The following is a 15,618-nucleotide window of genomic DNA, read 5'->3' as shown; positions in this document are numbered from 1 at the left end:
TTTACAGCTAAGGAGACACTTCAAGGACAAGAAAATAAAAACAGCAACCAAGAAAACCCGCTATACACTCAAAAAAAAAAAAAAAAAAAAAAAACGAGAGGCCGGGAGAGGTCAATTTCGGGTGGTATGCAAATGGCTAGAGGCGTAACAGTACTTTCCAAATATATAGAAACACCTCAATAAAGTAGCAAACCTAAGATTCGGAAGCTACACACAGGAGACGGTGCAGGATATAAAGGATCTCAAGGATACTCACGCGTGTGGAGGGTCGTGAACTTGACCTGCTCCGCGTAGGTCACCTCTTTGGGGGGATCGGTTCTCGCGGGCTCCGTCTCCCCCAGCGTCGTCGAGTCGTCCTCCAGAATGAGGTCGAGGCTATATTCATCCAGAGACACTGCCGAGGAGCCGAAGAAATGAGGTGAGTGGAGGAGAGGTGAAGAAGTGATGTGGAGATTGACAGCGAGAGGCAGAAGGGACCAACAATGTCAGGGAATGTTAGGGAATTAGGATAGAGGAAGACTGGAGAGATGTAGAGGGAAGGAGAGAAGAAGAGAGGAAAGAACATGAAAGGAGAGGAGAGGAGAGGACAGGACAGGAGAGAAAAGGAGAGGAAAGGAGAGGAGAGGACAGGAGAGAAGAGGAGAGGAAAAGACATGAAAGGAGAGGACAGGAGAGGAAAGGAGAGGAAGGGACATGAAAGGGAAGGAAAGGCAAGGAAGAGAAAGAAAATAATATAAAATGAAATGAGATGAAAATAAAGGGAATAAACGAAATTGAGGAAATAGAATGAAATAAAATGAAAGGAAAGGAAATAAAGAGGAGTAGAGGACACACACACACACACACACACACACACACACACACACACACACCAAGAGAAACACAAACGTTGCAACACTCCTCGCCAAGATGGAAGGGTTGCGAGAGGGCCGAGACACGAAGCTAATGAGACGATTCGTTACCCGTTACCCTGAGAGCCGTGAGTGTGTGTGTGTGTGTGTGTGTGTGTGTGCGGCGCGATACATGCACTTCATTAGCGTGACTGCATTGATAAGGGACGGCGGTGCTTATGTTCCCCGTGGGCGGTAATCAGAAGTATTTAATTATATCTCTCTCTCGTGTGTTTGTGGAGCGCTTACGTTAGACAGATGACGGGAAGTGGTGGCTCGCGGCTTTAATATCTTTTGCGAGTGGTTTGGAGCGATCAAGTTTAACGAAGGTGGTACTTTTAGGAGTGTTGTTAAGTCAGACGGATGACACACACACACACACACACACACACACACACACACTAGCAGGGATAGCTAAGCGTCCCCAAAAGAGGCAAATACAGGAAGAACACATACAGCCACCCCACACAGTTAAGCGCTGACAAACTTACAAAAAAGATCAAATCAATTAACCAAAGAAACATCCCCTCAAAAAAATTAAAGAGGTAGATAAATATATGACTGAAAATAAAACTGCTATACCTCAGCGCTGACGAACTTGACTTGAAACATAAGGTAAAAATGACTGGAAATGAAAATGATATGCCACTAAGCTCCTGATACCTCCCTCTTGACTGGAACATCGCATACAACCCCGCGAACTCACTGAGGGTCGTATCTTAAAACATTTCGTCGCCCAAGTTCACATATTTGACATGGCTTTCGTAGGAGCTGTAGGCCTTTCCAGGGGTAGTTTTATGACCCTGGTGGTAGTTTGACCCTTCTTCTGTGTCATGAACCTTAAAAAACACTCATGAAAACCCGATTGATCCCCTCTTTGACCTTTAGAAATAGTTGATGTGAGAAGGGACGGGGTCTTAAAATATGGCCCTGAGTCAGCCCCCCAAAGCCCAGTGACCCAAGGACTTACTGTCACAATCGGTGCGTCCCACGAGCACATATCCTTCTCGGCAGGAACACTCGTAGGAGCCCTCGGTGTTCTGGCAGTCCTGCTCACACCCGCCGTTCTCCATCGCGCACTCGTCCACGTCTGAAAAAAGAGAAAAAAAACCGCAAGAATAACATTACGTCGCTGTGTTTTGCTCTTGTTGTCTGGCGAATCCGTGTTGGTTTTACGTTCTCAAGGCGTCGATTCTTGGTCTCTTCTTTCATACCTATCCATTACTTTTTTTGCTTTTCATTCTCCTTACCTTCCACTTCCCTTCCCCTTTTTCATATATTTTCTCTATCTCCGTTTTTCCATTTCTTCTTTCACAGCTATTCATTCCTTATTTGCTTTTCCTTCTCCGTCCCTTCCCTTTTTTCACATCTTTTCTTCCTCTGTTTCCCTTTTTCCATCTTTTCTTCAATACCCATCCATTCCTTTTTCCTTTTCCTTCTCCTTTCCCTTATGCTCAACAGGTAGATGCTTTAGCTTAGACAATATAATAGAAAATGAGCGAAAAATCTGACGTTGCTAACAGTGAATTATATGTTCTAAATCGTATCTAGTTTGCTTTATGTGCTGGAGTGGCTTAACCTCCTTGACTGACTGCATGAAGCTGCCACCGCCCCATCCCCCGCCCATTTCCTCCCCGCCCCGCCACTAAGCCGCCTCGTCGCCCCACAATGAGCCTCAGTGACGCGGCGGGGCGGGAGGCTCTTTGAAGTTCATGGAGAGTGCGGGAGTTGCGTACGAGGTGGCGAGGATGCATGGAAGGGAGAGTGTGTGTGTGTGTGAGTGTGCAATCTTTGTGAAGGGCCAGCGGATGGGATGACAGGTGACGCAAGAGTGTTGGGATGAGGTGAGGGAAAGTGCGTGGTGGGATCTGTGTGGTGGAGTGGAGCGATGTGTATATAGAGTTAGGGTGTAAAGAAGAGCGGAGTGTGTCATTTATATAAAAACAAAAGAACAACGAAAGGATACAAAACAAAGCAAAGGCAAGAGGGTTAGGACGAGGTGAAGGAGAGGTGTGTGATGGAGGGAGCGATGTGTATATAGAGTTAGGGTGTATAGAAGAGCGGAGTGTGCCATTTATATAAAAACAAAAGAACAACGAAAGGATACAAAACAAAACAAAGGCAAGTGGGTTAGGACGAGGTGGAGGTGTGTGACGGAGGGAGCGATGTGTATATAGAGTTAGGGTGTAAAGAAGAGCGGAGTGTGTCATTTATATAAAAACAAAAGAACAACGAAAGGATACAAAACAACACACAGGCAAGAGGGTTAGGACGAGGTGGAGGAGAGGTGTGTGATGGAGGGAGCGATGTGTATATAGAGTTAGGGTGTAAAGAAGAGCGGAGTGTGCCATTTATATAAAAACAAAAGAACAACGAAAGGATACAAAACAAAACAAAGGCAAGTGTGGTTAGGACGAGGTGAAGGAGAGGTGTGTGACGGAGGGAGCGATGTGTGGAGTTAGGGCGCAAAGAAAGGTGGAATGTCACAATGAATGGGGAGAAAGGCAAAGCAGGCAGGCTAAGGAGAGAAGTGTGATAGAACTGTATGGTGAGTTGAGTGTGCAAATAAAGGTGGAATATTACATAGAAAGTCAAGGAAAGGATAAAAATGAAGTCAAGAGGGGTAGAATGAGGCTAAGGAGAGATGTCGAAGGCTCTGCTCACTCCAACACGTTCGATACTTGAGTTTGAGGATAAAATGAATGGAAAAAAAATGTCACCTAGGTATTGGAAAGGTCAGTGCAGGGGTGAAAGGTCAGGTCGGAGGGCTGGGTTGGAGTGAGTTGAGGGGATGAGGAAAGGTCATGCAAGGATACATTATATTCTCCTTCCCCACATTTTTTTTTAATCGAGGGTATAGTAAAAAGTGGGAGTGGGTTAGTGGTGAAGGTACAGGTGGGGGAGAAGGAAAGACAGGGGGAGTGTACAGATTAGGTCCGTTGATTGTTCTGGTGTAGTTTTTGTTTATTGGGCATCTTATTTGTGTACCCCGGCGTGCCCTCCTCCTCCTCCTCCTCCCTTCGCCTTCGCCGTCCTGTATCTCTGACTCGTTGATTAGAGTAGATGGTTGCAACAACAAACAGCCTAGTTAGGACCAAGAGGTTTGTTGCTGTTTGCTTTTCCTTTGTACTCCTCTTCCTCCTCCTCCTCTATACGGCTCTGCTCACCTCTGCACGTGCGGGAGTTCGGGTTGAGGGTGTAGCCGCGACTGCAGGAACACGAGTAGCTGCCCACGGTGTTGACGCACTCCTGCTGGCACTGATGGCGGCCCGTGGCACACTCGTCCTCGTCCTGAGCGTCGCGAGAAAAGGAAAAAGAGGAAAAATGAAGCATCGGGCAAAGCAGTTTTTATCACCGTCAAAAGTTAAATGATCGAATTAGCTCCACTTACCATGAGGCAATACTGGTGTGGAGGCTGCGTCTAGTCCACAATGAGTTCACGAGGACTAAAGACAAAAAACAACTAACTTGAAAATACCAATAAAAAAAGGAAAAGGAAAAAGAAAATAGCTACCACAATTAAGCGTTGAGGACTTTAAATGACACGACTTTTGACGCAAATTGACAGTCGGTGAATAGATCAGGGAGGGAAGGGAAGGAAGGGGGGGATAGAGGGAGGGAATAGACGGAGGGAGGGAAGAAGGGAAGAGAAGGAGGGAAAGGTGGAAGGGAATGGAGAGAGGAAAGGGAGGGAGGGAATGGAGGCAGGAAATGGAAGAGAATGGAGGGAGGGAAGGGAGGGAATGAAAGAAGGGAATTGAGGGAGGGAACTTAGGGAGGGAATAGAGGAAGGCAATAGATGGAAGGAAGAGAGGGAGGGAAGGGAAGGGAGGGAATGAAGGAAGGGAACTGAGGGAGGGAACTTAGGGAGGGAATGGAGGAAGGCAGGAAGGGAAGGGAGGGAATGAAGGAAGGGAACTGAGGGAGGGAACTTAGGGAGGGAATGGAGGAAGGCAGGAAGGGAAGGGAGGGAATGAAGGAAGGGAACTGAGGGAGGGAACTTAGGGAGGGAATGGAGGAAGGCAGGAAGGGAAGGGAGGGAATGAAGGAAGGGAATTGCTGGAGGAAGGGAGGCAGGGGGAGAAGGAAGGAAGGGAGGGAAGGAAGGGAATTGAGGGATGGAAAGGGGGGAGGGAATACCAAACCCTTCAAATCCCCCCCCGGAGTTCGCGGTTACCTCGCAGGAGCGCTGGTCGGCCGCCTGCAGCTGGTAGCCTTGGTGACAGGTGCAGACGGGGCCGTCGGGGCCGTGCTGGCACATGTGCTGACACCCGCCGTTGTCCTCCAGGCACGAGTTGATCACCTCCATATCGATCACTGCGGGAGGGAAGCCATGCGTTACGGACACACACACACACACACACACACACACACACACACACACACACACACACACACACACACACACACACACACACTTAATGGTTTGTAAAAGGAAGGAAGTGCAGTTTTTGAAGTTGAAAGTGAGTAGATATGTGACCTGTTGGAATGCAGCTGAACAGGTTAACTGACACGATAATAAGTCTAAGAGGCAGAGGAGCAATAAAAACTAAACTATCACTGGAAGATAAGTTTCAAAATTCAATGAGGAAAGCGAAAATGAATATAAAGAGAGATGGAATATAGTTGAAGATTTTAAAATTAACATGAGATAATAAGTTGAGGCAAAAATCTCATGACTTCAAGGTAGCTCAAAGGAGAGGTTCAGGAATCGATAAGCAAACAAGATCCACAAGACACTGACTGAAGCATGAGCTCTGGTCGGTGCCAAGCTGGTATCCAGAGTCACAGAGGCACTGGTAGGAGCCCCACGTGTTTTGGCACTGCTGGCTGCAGATGCCGGGTCTTTGGCACTCATCCTCGTCGACGCAGGATACTTGGTCGTCTGCCAAGGTGAATCCTGAGCGGCAGGAGCACCGGGCACGCCCCTGCTCGCTGCGACACTGGTCCTGGCAGCCTCCGTTGTTCACGGCACACGGGTCCTCCGCCAGGCAGGTGCGGCCGTCACGTGCCAGCCTGTACCTGTGCCGCCACCACCACGGGAACATCATTACCTGTCTCACTACCATCACCAACATCACCAACATCGTCATTACTTGCATCACTACTCACTACCATCACCATCAACATCATCATTACCTGCTCACTACCATCACCACCACCACCACATCAACATCATCATTACCTGCTCACTACCATCACCACCACCACACCATCAACATCATCATTACCTGCTCACTACCATCACCACCACCACACCATCAACATCATCATTACCTGCTCACTACCATCACCACCACCACCACCACCCCCAACACACACACACACACACACACACACACACACACACACACACACACACGCACACTCTCCTTCTCCATCACCAACACACCGCTCGCCAATCTTTGCCTACCCCTCGTCAAAACTCCTTCCGGGTAAAAGAAAAGAGAAAAAGAATGAGAGAAACCGAGAGACGGAAGAAAGTTAATCACGGCAGCTTCACACAAGTTGTTTACGTGGCGCTTTTACGATTCGTGGCACCGTCTGAGCGGGGGTAGGGGGGCGGGGGGTGGAGGAGGGGTGTTGAAGGAGAGCGGAAGGGGACAGGGAGAAGGGTTAAAGAGGGGGGGGGGGTTCTTAAAGGGGTATGTGAAAGGAGGAGAACGTGAGGGGAATGTTGGGGGAAAGGGGGAAAGTGGGGTGGGGGGGGGGCATGAAGGAAAGGAGTGGTGGTTGGTTGGGTGGGGGAAGCTGAAGAGGGGGTTGTTTGGGGTGTCATACAGGGAAGGGGGATGAAGAGGAGCGAAGGGAGGGTTAAAGGGAAGCTGTTGGGTGTACGAAGAACAGTTGGAGGGGGTAAAGAGGGGGCAGGGTGTGTTGAAGGAGGTTTGTTAAAGGAGGGGGGGGGCATGCAGCGGTATTTGTGTTGGGGGAGGCAAGGAGAGGTTATCGCACTCATACCCCTGAGGTCTAATTTTCACCTTAGGGCACATTCTAGACGGGCAGTTGAGGGAGGGAGTGGAGGTATTTAAATGAGGTTTGTTATGATGTTGAGGTGCAGGAAAGGGACATGCAGTTTTTTTTACAGCAAAGGAGTCAGTTGAAGGGCATGAAAAAAGAATAATGAAAAAAAAACCCGCTACTCACTGCTCCAAAAAAGAGTTAGAGGAGTGGCCGAAAGATAGGTTAACTTCGGGAGGAGAGGCGTCCTGATACCCTCCTCTTGTAGTGGGGTGGAGGAAGAAGGGTTGTTTTGAGGTTCAGTTCGGCTCGGGGGGAGGGTATTGAGGGGGTGGTTAGGGGGTGAATGGGGTTGTTAGGGGGCGCATCCAGACGAGAGGTCGTGTAATGGTGTATGAGGGAGGGGTGAGGGAATAAGGAACATTCACCCCACAACAATACACTTTTCCTGTCTTTCCTTCTCCTCCACCTCTACCTTCACCACAAACCCACTTCCTCTTTTTAATATAACCTTGATTAAAGAAAATGCTGCCGCTGTCTAAGTCTTGAGGTTCCTGTTGCTAATTCTTGAGGTTCTGTCGCTAGATCATGAGGTTCTGTTCTTCCCGTTGCTAAATTTTGAGGTCCCGTTCTTCCCGTTGCTAAATTTTGAGATTCCATTCTTTCCATTGCTAATTCTTGAGGTTCCCGTTGCTAAATTTTGAGTTCCCGTTCTTCCCGTTGCTAAATTTTGAGGTCCCGTTCTTCCCGTTCCTAAATTTTGAGGTCCCGCTCTTCCCGTTGATAAATTTTGGGGTCCCGTTCCTTCCGTTGCCCCGTCTGCGTGTCTTCAGCTGCCTCCGCCATCTGCCTGGGCTCGGGGGCGGCTTAATATTTTACTTCAGCTCTATTCCGGCGTCCAAAGTTGGTCTGTGTTGGCTCCGTGGCTCAATACTGGCGTGTGTGTGTGTGTGTGTGTGTGTGTGTGTGTGTGTGTGTGTATATGTGTGTGTGTGTGTGTGTTGGGGTGGTGGGGGGCACGCCATCGACCAGCCATCCAGCCTTGACAATTTGACTCACGACTTTCGGGTTTGTCACGTAGAGAAGAGGTTACTTTATCCTCCCCCTCCCCCCCCAATCTCTCTCTCTCTCTCTCTCTCTCTCTCTCTCTCTCTCTCTCTCTCTCTCTGTGTGTAGGCCTCCGGAGGTTCAAGAGGCAGCGTTTCAGCTTAGCGTGGGGGCGAGGAACAAGAGAGTTAAAACACGGGGTAGAGAGGCGGCCGCGGGCGTTGGAAGTCTTCAGTAGGAGGGAGGAGTGAGTAGGGGCGGGGAGGGAGGATGGAGAAGGAGGGAGAGGCACCGGAGGCAGGGCGTTGGGCTGAGGAGCAAGGAGTCCATATAAATTACATCGTCTCTCGGGTGAGGTCAGCGCGGAGGATTCAGGGATTTGCTTCCGCGTGATTTTATTCTCATATTTTCTCCAGAGCCACGCCGAGGGATAAACAAATATAAAGGAAAAGAATGCCTACGACACTCCAGTCCCATAAAAACAAAGGAGTGACCCGTATTGGTACCAGAGAAGACTTAATACTTCTCTCTTAAATAAGTTTATGGTGTGGAGGAGACGGAGGAAGAGAGGAAGGTGATCTCAGAGTCAGTGGATTGCATCTTGCTCACACGTCCTCATGAGCGGCAGGAATATGTGGGTCTTGGCGCTCTCTCTTTACCGCGTCATCCAAAGAGAGCCTCGAGGTCAACGTTACCAGATTGTCGTACTCAGAGCATAGTATTTACCGGTTTTTGACGCCTAACTATTGGAAGGAAACATCAGGAATGAACTATTTTAACGATAAATATAAATGAATCTAGTTATTGGGGGCCAGGAGACAGTTTTGGGGTCGGAAGTTGGTAAATATGAGGCTGAGTACGACAATCTGGCAACGTTACCAGATTATCGTACTCAGAGCATAGTATTTACCGGTTTTTGACGCCTAGCTATTGGAAGGAAACATCAGGAATTAACTATTTTAAAGATAAATATAAATGAATCTAGTTATTGGGGGCCAGGAGACAGTTTTGGGGTCGGAAGTTGGTAAATATGGGGCTGAGTACGACAATCTGGCAACGTTGCTGGTGGCGCACACTTAGCCAATAGGACATGGTCGTTAACGTGGCTGGATGATAGTCAAGGTAAAAACCGAGAAACGTACCTTATTTTAACACCTGATTTCTATGCATCAGCTCAAATGTCGTTTCTTTATTTTTACTTTCTCTTTAAATACGAATTACGAGGGACTGTAAGGTCGGTATTATAAGACATTTTCGGTTCTAAAGGTCAAAGAGGCGATCAATCAGGTTCTAATGAGTGTTTCTTTAGGTTCACGGCACAGACGAAGGGTCAAACTACCACCAGGGCCATAAAACTACTCCTGGAAATGCCCAAAACTCCTACGAAAGCCTTGCCAAATATGTGTAGTTGAGCGACGAAACGTTTAGCGATACGGCCCTTTAAATCTTAGCAAATACACTACCAGCTTTCGTTACCGCCTCGTTCAACATTCTCTGCCCTCTTCATTCCTCCCACGGATTTGGCTGTGTCTTCCAAGCCTGGTGTGAGCTTCGAATCGCCCCCAGCTGCTGGAGAGAAGAGGCAACCAAGGCAACTGTCCCCCGCACCCCCGGCCGAATATTCCCGGTCTCTCTACTCGTATGAGGTTGTCCAGTGAAGACGCTCGCTTGTAGCTCCGATACCAACCATGTGATTTTCTGGATATTACTTTCATTGTGAGTCCCATCCAGAGTTACCTGCCATTTCCTAACCTAGCCTTACGCAATCTGACCTAAATTAACCTAACGCAACCTGAAGTGTTCAAGAAAAGGAAAATCCGCCTCCCCTCCCATGCCGCTGCCCGCCCCATGAGTCTTGAATATCTGGCAGAATGATGTCTTTAGTGCACCGTTGTGAAGAATGAGCGAAACGTGTCCAATAAAAGTTTGTGAGGCTCCCGCGCGGCTTTTTATCGTCTCTTGTGAAGCATTAAAAAAGTTTGTCGGAAAAATTTGAGGCGTAATTAAGCGTTTTGTCCCTCCGCGCTTTGAAATATGAAACAGCTTTGGCAGCCGATGCGTGACTTCCTATGATAACTATTGCTCCTTTGTGCCGGACGGAAATGCTCGCGTTTAATTTACAGCTCGGCCTCATAAAAAGTGACTTTGATGTCGAATGAAATGTTAAACCCCGAGTCCCCGCAATTTAATAGTTCATCCAGATACGGGCCAACTCTTTCGATGTCCATTCATGTGCCGGTAAATAAAGTAGTTTTGCTCGGCGCCACAAAAACCATCGCCATGCAGGAACTCGTTTGCGTGGGTGACCGCCAAGCATACCACCACCACCACCACCACCATCACCACCACCGCAGCAACCACCACCAGCCTGCATGTGCGTCTCTGTTGTCCCCGCCGCCGCTGTCACTGCCATATCCTGCTGCCTCCTTTCTATATTCCTGGGATGATATTTTTAACACTCCCGCTTTTCGCATCAGCTATTTCCAAAAGCCCAAAAAAAGCTCCGTCGGATTCAAATAAGTTGTTTTTTAAGTTCATGGTAGAGAAGAAGGGTCACACTACCACCAGGGCCACATAACTATCCCTAGAAATACTCAAAACTCCTATTTCCAAAGGCCGAAAAGAAGTAGTAAGTTGTTTTTAGGTTCATGGTACAGAAGAAGGGTCACACTACCATCAGGGTCATATAACTATCCCTAGAAATACTCAAAACTCCTATTTCCAAAGTCCAAAAATGAGTAATAAGTTGTTTTTAGGTTCATGAAGAAGGGTCACACTACCACCAGGGTCATATAACTATCCCTAGAAATACTCAAAACTCCTATTTCCAAAGTCCAAAAAGGAGTAATAAATTGTTTTTTAGGTTCATGGTACAGAAGAAGGGTCACACTACCACCAGGGTCATATAACTATCCCTAGAAATACTCAAAACTCCTATTTCCAAAGTCCAAAAATGAGTAATAAGTTGTTTTTTAGGTTCATGGTAGAGAAGAAGGGTCACACTACCACCAGGGTCATATAACTATCCCTAGAAATACTCAAAACTCCTATTTCCAAAGGCCGAAAAGAAGTAGTAAGTTGTTTTTAGGTTCATGGTACAGAAGAAGGGTCACACTACCACCAGGGTCATATAACTATCCCTAGAAATACTCAAAACTCCTATGGAAGCCTTGTTAAATATGTGAGCTTGAGCGCAGAAATGTTTAAGAATATGGCCCCTGAAGCTAAAGATACGGCGGATGATATCAAAATCCTTCACCGTACGCCACCGCCACCACCACCACCGCCGTCATCGCCCCCTGTATGCGCCGCTGCTGTCCCCGCTCCTGTCACTGTCATATCCAGCTGCCGCCCTCCGATATTCCTCCAAATAACGGCACGGAGGAAGATATCAAAATCCTTCACCGCGCGCCGCCGCCAGCAACGAACTCACGGGAGGAATGTTCTGTTCAACGTTTTCCCCCCCGCAAGTTTGGTTCGCCGAGTCTTCCGGGGTGAATCTTCCTCCGTTCCCCGGCAGGAGGCGCTCGAGGCGAAACTTGGGAGATAAAATCGTGAGTGGCATATTCTTTCCGGCGGCAGTCCACGCGATGGCAGCGTTTATCCACGGGGAACAATTGGAAACCTGGACCCTTCACAGCGCCCCCTTCTCCGCCGCCCCCCCCCCTCCCTTCCGCCGCCCCCTCCCCTTCAACCAGCTTCCCTACCTCGTCCCCTCTCCCCACCCCGGCCGGCTAAAGGACAACAACACACAGGATTTCCTTCCATTTGCATCTGTGTGTGTGTGTGTGTGTGTGTGTGTGTGTGTGTGTGTGTGTGTGTGTGTGTGTGTGTGTGTGTGCGTGTGTGTGTGTGTGTTGATGGAAAAAGGAAGCAGACCAATGGCAAAACAAAAACAAAATCCTATCAAATAAAATATAAAAAAAACCTTTGCATCTGAAAAGAATACACATCGGTCAAATTCAACTCTACATGTGTCATCCCTTCGATAGAGTTTAGTTTTTTGAAAGAGTTTAAAAGTGATAGGCGGTAATGGAAAAGGGGAGGGAGGGGAGGGAAAGGAGGAGGAGGAGTACAGGGTAAGAGGCGGACGGGGGAGGAGGAGGAGGAAAGGGGAGGAAAAGGACAGGGGAGGAGGGTGAAAGGGAGGGAGGGAAGGGAAAGGAGGAGAGGGAGAGGAGGAAAAGGACAGGGGAGGAGGAAGAGGAAAGCAGAGGAGAATGAAAGGAAGGGAGGGATGGGAAGGGAAAGGAGGAGAGGGGCGAAAGAGGACAGGTGAGGAAGAGGACAGGGAACGAGGAGGACAAGGGATGAGAGGAGGACAGGGGAACACCACCACGCCAGTCTACTCACCCTAGTCGGCAGGAGCAAATCACCCTGCCGCTGGAGTCGTCACAGGTGTGTTGGCAGCCACCGTTTCCAGCGCCGCACATCTCCCCGCCTGCAGGACACACCCACGCACTGTAACCTCTGCTCTTTCCTTCCTTCCTCATCCATTAATGTCAAGCCACCATCTGCACTGCACCCTTATACGTAACACCGCGACTATACATCAATATCATACATAAATTAAGTCTTCTCTCTCCCTCATGCCTTTTATCTCTTCAGGCCAACCTCTAACCTAACCTAACCTAACCTAACCTAACCTAAACCAAGCCAAGCCAAACCAAACTATATGCTAACCTATCCTCACGTCTTCTACCTTCAAATTTAACCCTTTCTAACTTATCCTCTGGTTTATCATTACTCATTTATTCACTTTTCCTTTCTAAACCCAAAACTACCTGACCCGAACCAAACCAAACCTTATCGAACCAAACTGAATCCCTTTTCCCTTTTCCTTCCTCTCCGACGCCCTCCACTCCTTCAGGCTTCTAACAGCTCCACCTCACCTGTGCATGTTCTCCCGTCCGGCAACAGGTAGTGTCCGGGGGCGCAGCGGCATAGGTAGGAGCCTCGGGTGTTCAGGCAGTTGTGGGAGCAGCCGCCGTTGTTGTCCACGCACTCATCGATGTCTGGAGGAGAGCGACGGGTGAAAGGAGACGGTAGAGCAGAGGTTAGAAAGGGTTAAATTTGAAGGTAGAAAACGTGAGGATAGGTTAGAATAAAGTTCGGTTCGGTATGGTTTGGGTTAGGTTAGGTTAGGTTAGCGCAGTGGTAGGTGTCTAACAAATAAAGCAGGATTGATGAATGGATATGAGGAGGAAGGAAGAAAGGAAGGAAGGGAGGTAGAAGAGAAGAAAAGAAGGAAGAAAGGGAGTAGATGGAGAAAAGGAGAAGCAGGATTGATGAAGGAATATGAGGAGGCAAGAAAAGAATGACGAAAGGAAGGAAAGAAGGTGGAAGAGAAGAAAAGAAGGAAGAAAGGGAGTAGACGGAGGGAAGGAGAGGAGAGGCAGGATAGGGATTGAAGGTAAAGGAGGAAGCAAGCGATAAAGAAGGAATGACGAGAGGAGAAGGACGAGGAGAAAAGACGGCAGACAGGAAAGAAATGAAGGAAAATGGAGAAAGCAAGCAGAAAAGAAGGAATGACTGAAGAACTAAGAAAGAACGATAGTGACACAAATAAAAATCAGGTATTATTGTCAGGTGTAAAAAAAAATATCGTATCACACCTTGTCTCTATATACATGTTTTTTTGCGTTCACTCTTCCTCCTAAAGGGAAATGTTAACGTAATATTCCGGCGATTGAGTCGAGGAGAAGGTTGAGCAAGTCTTTTTGTAAGGTGAAAAAGTTAATTACGTATATGCCATCCTATTTCCGTGTATACCTGGGTCTAAGTCTTCACCTCCGCCCCGCGAGCGAAGTGTTTACCTATTGTTCCGGTGGACGGGTCGAAGCAAAGCAGGCAGTGTCGTATGCATGGTAAAAGAATAACTATCGTATCTATCATATCTTTGTCTATCTACGTTTCTGCCTTCCCTTTCTTCCAGCGAGCGAATTGTTTACATATTGCTCTGGCAGACGGGTCGAGGCAAAGACAAGCGGGTAGTGTCGTATGCAAGGTACTAACTCTCGTATTACATCTTATCTTTTCCTGTGTCTTTGCCTTCACCTCCCAGCAAGCGGAAGTGTTAACGTTTACTGTTTATGCATTATTCCAGCGGGTGAGTCTACGCAAATAAAAGCAGGGATTGTTGAAAGGGGAAAGCCGTCTGACATTTTATCTTTGTATACCAGTGCATGTCTTTGCCTTCACCTCCTCCCCGCCAGCGAAGTGTTTACTGTTTATGCATTTTTCCAGCGGTTGAGTCTACGCAATTAAAAATCAGGTAAGCAAAGGTAAGTAAAGTGAAAGAGTAGACTATCGTATGCCATTTTATCTCTGTACATCTGTCTCTGCCTTCTTCTTCCCGCCAGCGAAGTGTTTATGTTCACTGTTTATGCATTTTTCCAGCGGTTGAGTCTACGGAAATAAAAATCAGGTAAGCAGATAAGCAAAGGTAAGTAAAGTGGAAGAATAGAACATCGTATGACATTTTATCTGTGTGCCTCTGTCTCTGTCTTCTCCTCCCCGCCAGCGAAGTGTTTACGTGTGTTTCCGCTGCGTGAGTCAAAGCAGAGAAGAAGTGGGTATTGTTTTATATTAGAAAGAATAAACACCTTCTGACCTCTATTTCTTATATACATGTGTCTCTACCTTCACTTCCTCCCTCCAAGCGAAGTGTTTACGTGTGTTTCCGCTGCGTGAGTCAAAGCAGAGAAGAAGTGGGTGTTGTTTTATATTAGAAAGAATAAACACCTTCTGACATCTATTTCTTATATACATGTGTCTCTACCTTCACTTCCTCCCTCCAAGCGAAGTGTTTACGTGTGTTTCCGCTGCGTGAGTCAAAGCAGAGAAGAAGTGGGTGTTGTTTTATATTAGAAAGAATAAACACCTTCTGACATCTATTTCTTATATACATGTGTCTCTACCTTCACCTCCTCCCCGCCAGCGAAGTGTTTACGTGTGTTTCCGCTGCGTGAGTCAAAGCAGAGAAGTGGGTATTGTTTTATATTAGAAAGAATAAACACCTTCTGACCTCTATTTCTTATATACATGTGTCTCTACCTTCACCTCCTCCCCGCCAACGAAGTGTTTGCGTGTGTTTCCGCTGCGTGAGTCAAAGAAAAGAAAAGATATCTATTGTTTAAGGTGAAAGAATAAACACTCTCTGACATCCTTGCTTTATATACCAGTGTCCCTGTCTTCACCTCCTCCCTCCAAGCGAAGTGTTTACGTGTGTTTCCGCTGCGTGAGTCAAAGAAAAGAAAAGATATCTATTGTTTAAGGTGAAAGAATAAACACTCTCTGACATCCTTGCTTTATATACCAGTGTCCCCGTCTTCACCTCCTCCCTCCAAGCGAAGTGTTTACGTATCTTTCCGCTGCGTGAGTCGCCGCCAAGAGACCGCCCCGCCAGCCTCGCCTCCGCCGGCCGTCCCAGGAGGCGGGGCGGCAGCGGCGGCGGCTCAGGGAGAATATTGCCAAGAATCTGGAGCACGCCGATGTTCCTGGACTTCGCCTTCAGTGCTCGCCGGCCGCCGCAAGACACACAATAACAAACGCACTTTCCCTTAAATCCATTTCCCAGAGGAACCAACAATCGAGCATTTATTTTTTGATCGTGTGGGAATAATCGTTTTTTTTTGTTTTTTTTTTTACAACAAAGGAGACAGCTCAAGGGGACAAAAAAAGGAAACAATAATAGAAAAAAAGCCCGCTACTCGCTGCT

At 47.7% G+C, this 15,618-nt stretch overlaps 1 protein-coding gene across 1 annotated transcript in view; it reads right to left on the bottom strand.

Moving 5' to 3' along the window:
• The window catches only part of LOC126996474 (multiple epidermal growth factor-like domains protein 6), a 176,847-nt gene that overhangs the window by 17,191 nt on the left and 144,038 nt on the right, over nt 1-15,618 (bottom strand). Inside the window, exons 7-13 of the mRNA XM_050856955.1 lie at nt 12,791-12,913; nt 12,252-12,339; nt 5,635-5,912; nt 5,068-5,207; nt 4,058-4,181; nt 1,861-1,980; nt 257-394 (exon numbers count right to left, since the gene is read on the bottom strand). Of these exons, the coding sequence (XP_050712912.1) occupies nt 257-394; nt 1,861-1,980; nt 4,058-4,181; nt 5,068-5,207; nt 5,635-5,912; nt 12,252-12,339; nt 12,791-12,913 (1,011 nt within the window). The remainder of the gene's footprint in view (nt 1-256; nt 395-1,860; nt 1,981-4,057; nt 4,182-5,067; nt 5,208-5,634; nt 5,913-12,251; nt 12,340-12,790; nt 12,914-15,618) is intronic.

The sequence above is a fragment of the Eriocheir sinensis genome, chromosome 10, assembly GCF_024679095.1.
Source record: "Eriocheir sinensis breed Jianghai 21 chromosome 10, ASM2467909v1, whole genome shotgun sequence".
In the NCBI taxonomy this organism is placed as follows: domain Eukaryota; kingdom Metazoa; phylum Arthropoda; class Malacostraca; order Decapoda; family Varunidae; genus Eriocheir; species Eriocheir sinensis.
This window is presented reverse-complemented; position numbering and strand designations above follow the sequence as displayed.